Source organism: Bremia lactucae, linkage group LG4 (assembly GCF_004359215.1).
Source record: "Bremia lactucae strain SF5 linkage group LG4, whole genome shotgun sequence".
Taxonomy (NCBI): domain Eukaryota; phylum Oomycota; class Peronosporomycetes; order Peronosporales; family Peronosporaceae; genus Bremia; species Bremia lactucae.
This window is the reverse complement of record NC_090613.1, coordinates 224129-230107: the sequence shown is the minus strand read 5'-3', so window position 1 is coordinate 230107 and position 5979 is coordinate 224129. Positions and strand designations below refer to the sequence as shown.

Genomic DNA, 5979 nt, shown 5'->3' with positions numbered 1-5979 from the left:
ATATTAAGAAGTCAGCGGGCCCGGTGGACCAGGTTCTTAAATGAGACTTCGTTTTCACTCCTTATTTCGTTTGGAAACAAAACGATCGGAATTATCCTTATGGAGGACACCGGAGCTCCACGGGCTTGATCACGTAAACGCGTCAGATACTGGCTTCCCGTTATTGCCTATGGCGTAAGGTATTGCTCATGAAGAGCGTCGCGGGCAGTGATATCCTCCGGCGTCCTCGCCGGGTTACCGGAGATCCAGCTGATCAAGCTGTGACCCGCTATCTCTTTGAGACGCTCGTCCGCACTAAGCGGAGTGAATCTATATTCACTATGAGCTTTAGCTTTCGCTATCTTGGCAGCCCGACGACGAGATCTTTCCTCTATGAGGATTATCCGCTCTTGCTCTTCATCGAGCGGATTCGTAATGATATTGGACTCAGGGTCCCGTGTCCTGCTCAATGCACCAGGTTCTGGGAACGGATTCGGGGCCCGCCGACGTACATCCGGAGGAGAAGGCGTGAGAAAACGACGCTCTTTCTCCTCCTCCTCTGCTGGCGAGTGACTTTCAAAGTCCACATTCCCGCATCGTCGAGGAAAATGCTAAGTGTCTGTGACTCACGCTTGATTGTCATGAGACAAAGGAAAGAAAAACCGAACGGTTTGCTGTTTCGCTTCCAACCTCAAAGAGGAATGAAGCGAATGTTGTCACTCGGTGCCAACAGTCTGATGGGGGAGGGTGTAATGGGGCACACATCGGTTGGAGAACCGTTACTGTGGTACATTTACTTTATGGGTAACAAATGTTGGCGCCGCCAGATATAAATCTGGCGGCCAAAATCTATTTTAATTTAGCTAGGGTAAGGTTTTAAGATTTAGATTATTAAAAGTGCAGTTCCACTTTTTATCTTAAAGCGTCAAGTGCCTTTCTAAGGCTTGCGCATTGATCTGTAAGAGATACAAGCCTTTCTAAGTTATATCCTCTTGGGCACTAGTTGCCACTTCGTTCTACGAACCCCTGAATCCCTTAGACTAGGATTTCTTAAGCTTTAATAGCTTGAACGACTTCCTGAGTTTTTAAACACATTAGTTCAATAGAAATAAGTGTCTCTCTGAGTCTGAAAGTCTTCCTCTGACTTAAGGAGCGAGGTAGCTCCGCTATACCACACGTCTGGAGGTGAAAAATCGGACTCCGGCGCGTGGGGCTTTGTGGGCAGAATTTAAGTTCAGTAGATGCTATACATTGTGGAATAACGTATGGTTACCACATAATTCTAATATATAATATGCCGGTGGGTAGTGGCATCCTCGCTTATCCGGCGGCAGCTTAAAACACGAGAGCGATTAGGAGTCGGTTTCTATACTTGAGTTCATTATGCCGCTTCAACTACGCGTTTACCTTTTGTTCGTCGTCATTTTTTGTTGTCTTCCTCCCCGCCACTATGGCAAGCGACAAGCGTCCAAACCTTCAAGGAAAGCGCACCCGCAACCGCAGGAAACGCGCTGCATTTCGTAATTCCAATCGCGTGAGTGCATCCATCACACCAAACTCCGACATTGATGGAGACAAACAGCAGCCACAGCAGGTGCTCGTCGAGTCTTGCAGTGACTTAAGTAGCTACGACAAGATCATGTCGCAAAGCGATACCGAAGACGAACTTGACTCTGGCCTCGTGATTGTATGTTGTCAAACGCTGCCCGACTTTTGCTCTGTATTCCAGCCTCGTCACGAGATGCAGTCGCGCCTAGTTGGCTCCAAGGTATTTACAGTGCACATACCGACATTCCAAGAGACATGCGAAGGTTACATCACCTACACATTGAAAATTATGACGTGTGGCCATACATTTCAAGTCGAGCGCCGCTTCTCTGAATTCGTCGCATGCGCAGCAGAGATAAATAAGCATTTTGCGACGGAAGTTGTGGTGCATAGCTGTGCACAAAGGACAGACGAGAAGACCGCAATTGTTGTCGCAAATGCTTATACATGGGAGCTGCCAGCCAAAACGTGGTTTCGTGTATCCCAGACCCAGGATCTTGAAGAACGCCGAGCACGGCTCGAGCTGTCGTTGGAGACTTTGCTGCTGCAGAAGAACCGAGAAATATGCAACCTGCCCTTGCTACGTGACTTTCTCATGCTTGACGTATTTGGTGTGCAGGTAACACAGCAAAACAATCATGAGATCGCCGCGCACTTCGAGTAAAGCATCTTTTATTGCGTTGGCTTTGATAATCCATGCCAGTTGAGAGGCAAAAATTGCTCATTTGATCATTTGAGGTCTAAGCAGGATATCAATCTCCAACCAACAATGTCGAGTGAATTTTTACTAATTCGACGATTCCCCATCGAAGCAGTTACTAAGTTGGCTGGCTGCATGTGAGATCACCACATAATTATAGACTACAAATATTAATCTTCCGTTTTGTCAAAAGTCACCTGATGAGCTATGCTTTGCCTTTAATCGGTTCACAACAAACTATAATTAATGCACCTGAGATTAAAGCCAGCACCTTTAGGCAAGTAGAATTTCATGCGAGCAACGATCCTATAAACACGCGGCCATAATTTTTAAGGAGTAAACATTGAAATTGCTGCTGAAGGTATTTCTTTGCGTGTTGCATGAGGCCAGACGGACGCTGCCGTGGCTGAGAACTAACTCATGTTTAGCAGCTTTAGTCAGGATGATTCAGACTGGCAAGTAATTTGTTTCATTTTACGTCTTTTCACGGAACTCTCATCATATTCCTCTGGCTCAATTTAGTGCGCTTTCGAGCATTCAAGATGCAATGTAAAATTTACGAGGAATTTAGTGAGCTCGAGGATTGTAACACTTAAGCGGAATTGTGCCTGCCACGAAAGATTTTATGGTGATTTCTAATGGAAGATCAAGACGGACAAGCATCACCTGAGCTGGGCCTTCGTTAGAGGACATGTTCTTTATTTAACAGTCCCTCCGGCTTTTAATAGGAAAGCACCACCATTCAAAAAGTGTCCAGCGACCCAGAATGCCACAAGGGTGTCACCATGTCCATTCGTAATAGCAAGGCATTACCGCCAAGTTAGCATGCATCAGTAGACGCTTTGACAATAATGTTGCAGATAAATAGTGACATGTGCGATTGCAACACTTAAATTTAAATTGCAGCAACAAAATAATTTTGTTTTTCCAACATCAGCCAGAATAATGAACGAATCGGGGCAATTTCAATTATTCCGAGTGGCGGTATTCCATACGGTGACATAGGTACTTGCGACGGAATCAAGGTTGTAAAGGGAGATCTTGTCGTTTAAATTGGGAACTAAGCCATGCATTCTGACACACTTAGACTCAGAAACGGGCAGATAACACATATCGCACATCAGGTCAAGTCTGTTTGTTTAACGTGATTGATTTCGAACCCGCTTATTAAAGTTTAACGGAGCAAGAACAGCCACAGCAAGAAATTTGCAGTTTTAGTACAGGTTTGACTATTGTACACGGAAATGGCGTTCACGTGGTTGCTAGAGTGAGACAATCGCTTCGGGGGTCCAAACAATGCAATCATTACGTCTACATGTTGAGCTTAAGGCAATTAAGATCGATGAAAAAGTCTTTAATCTTGCGAAGGTCGCGGAACCATAACCGAAAACATGTGCAAAAGTTAAAGCTTTATTGCAATAATTATATATACTGTGGAGGTGGCACGTGCAAATATTGTCTTTCGGAGCGAATATAGACAACGATTGCGAGCGCAACAACCAAAAGCACGACCACGTAATCTTCAAAATCCAGAGACTCCCGCCACTTTTTAAATTCTCCAAACACAAGTGACAAGCCCGAATCGACAGCATCTATAGCACTTATTTCCGCCTTGTTCGGTAAAACATCCGTCGTATTCGACGAAAAATTGTAGCCGACAAGCTCATTCCACCATCGCATCCACGCCCGAAGCGCCTTGTGGGCACGCAGCTTCCACATTGCAAGCATCACTGGCACTTTGGCGTCATTATGTGCTAAATGCGCTTTGTCGAAAAAGCGTTTTGCTAAATAGAAGTCTTGATCCACACCAATTCCATGCTCGTACATCAGCGCAAGGTTAAACATAGCTTGCGCATTCGAATGTTTACAAGCAATCGAATAGTGAGCACTGGCCTTGACATAATCCACAGCGTGTCCTCCTTTTCCATAGTAGTAGTAGTCTCCGATCTTTAAGTTGGCATCCACATTACCCTGCTGAGCTGCGAGTCTATAAAGTTTCACAGCGGTTGACGCAATGACATCCTTCTTAAGCTCTGTTTTGGAAGACGTAAGTATATGCGACGTCGAGAATGCGGATGGAGTCAAGAAATCAGAGTCAAGTAGATAAGCCGCGTTGTGCTGAGCGACCTCGTAGCCTTGCTGTGCCATCACCGCGTATTTCATAAATGACGCTTCATAGTCTTGATTCTTAAAGTCGGCATATGCCTGATTCAGCACATCATCCCATTCCCCGAATTCTGCCACTGTCTTGAACGACTCGACCGCTTGTTTGCAAGAGCGAGTGCCGCCAATGCCATGCAAATGCATGTGGCCCAGCTTATGCTTCGACAGCGTATGGCCCTGGTACGCCGCAATTAGAAAATAGCTACGCGCAACATCGTACTCCGGGTGAGCCACATCTTTGGACACCCGACCTTGCATAAATAAAATGCCAAGATTGTGAAAAGCCTCAATGCTGCCTTGTTTGATAGCAGCCTTAAATAGCTCCACTGCCTTTTCTTCATCTCGATTCGTGCCTTTCCCCTCCAAGTACATGCGCCCCAATTCGTTATGGGCTGCTGCGCTTCCTTCTTTCACCGCTTCTTGCAAGTATTTAAAGGCTGTGGCATTATTTTGGGGTACTCCAATACCAAAGTTGTAAATATGGCCAAGATGGTAGGCTCCTTCAGGTGCGCCCAACTCGTAGGCTTTTTGAAACAGCGCTGCTGCTCGCTCCACGTCTTGTGCGATTCCGCGTGACCCGTAAAAGTACAGCGTCGCCAAGTTTAACGTCGACTCGGGATCTCCCTTTTCAGCGGAAAACTGGTAATAATCCGCGACGGCGGCATCATCAGGCGAGCTCTTCTTGTGCAGCGAATCTGCAACAGTCATGAGACGACGATGCGGGACATCGTAGATAATCGGATGAATGAAGTTCCTCTCACGTCTTGCCACCGCTTCATTGGCCGCGACTTCGTAGTAGCGAGCAGCGGACTCGCATTTCATTGGAGCATTGATCCCAAGCATATGATTGTGACCCAGCACCATTGTGGCACCAATGTCTCCGCCAAGAGCAGCAAAGTAGTAATGCGACATCGCCGCGGCTTCGTCCAACGGGAAGCCCCACAGCCCATAGCTTAGCGCTACACCAACATGGAATTGTGCCCTGGGCGCTCCTAGAGCAGCCGCTTCAGCATATAGACTCATGGCCAGCGTGCCATTGACGCTCGTGTCCAACGAGCTGTTGCCGTAAAAGTAAATATCGCCGAGTTGCACTAATGCATCGCGGCGCTCAGCACGGGGTACAAGCGGGGAAAGAGCAGAATCACTGAGGTCTCGTATGGCAGCATTTTCGCGATTTAGGGTCTCAACAAGTGGTGACGGAGGCGAGATTGGGTCTTTTTTTTCAAAGGAGCATACAAAATGTCAGCTGAAGAATTAAGCAGAGGGCAGCAATTTTCTTACCGGACGAAAGAGCCTCTGATACATCAGAATGCGATCCAGGGAGCCACGAGAGCGCAATAAGAAGCGCGACGGCACGAGAAGGGTAACGCATTGTGACAGAAAGTCAGAAGAACTTTCCAATTTGGTTTTTGACGGGTTTCAGTGCTCTTTTGACTCTCAAATTACAACTTGTGTAATAGAGTTGCGCGCGATTCGAAAGGGTATTATTTTCCACGTTCACGAGCCACGTCACACAAACATAGCCAATCCTCATAGAATTAATAACATTTAAGAAAATCTAAGAAATTAAGGCCAAACTAAGTTAAGTG

The 5979-nt window shown here is 46.4% G+C and overlaps 2 protein-coding genes across 2 annotated transcripts; one reads left to right on the top strand and one right to left on the bottom strand.

The window, feature by feature from the left end:
* Positions 1-1429: 1429 nt before the first annotated feature.
* Positions 1430-2191, top strand: CCR75_009710 (uncharacterized protein; the record flags this gene model as incomplete). The annotated part of the gene is made up of 1 exon (XM_067967749.1): positions 1430-2191. The coding sequence occupies one exon, from the start codon at positions 1430-1432 to the stop codon at positions 2189-2191; it is 762 nt and encodes a 253-aa protein (XP_067819945.1).
* A 1070-nt stretch (positions 2192-3261) lies between these two features.
* Positions 3262-5762, bottom strand: CCR75_009709 (uncharacterized protein; the record flags this gene model as incomplete). Its single annotated transcript, XM_067967748.1, has 2 exons — positions 3262-5604; positions 5672-5762. 2 exons carry the CDS (start codon positions 5760-5762, stop codon positions 3650-3652), a joined length of 2046 nt encoding a protein of 681 aa, XP_067819869.1. The 3' UTR covers positions 3262-3649.
* Positions 5763-5979: the final 217 nt, after the last annotated feature.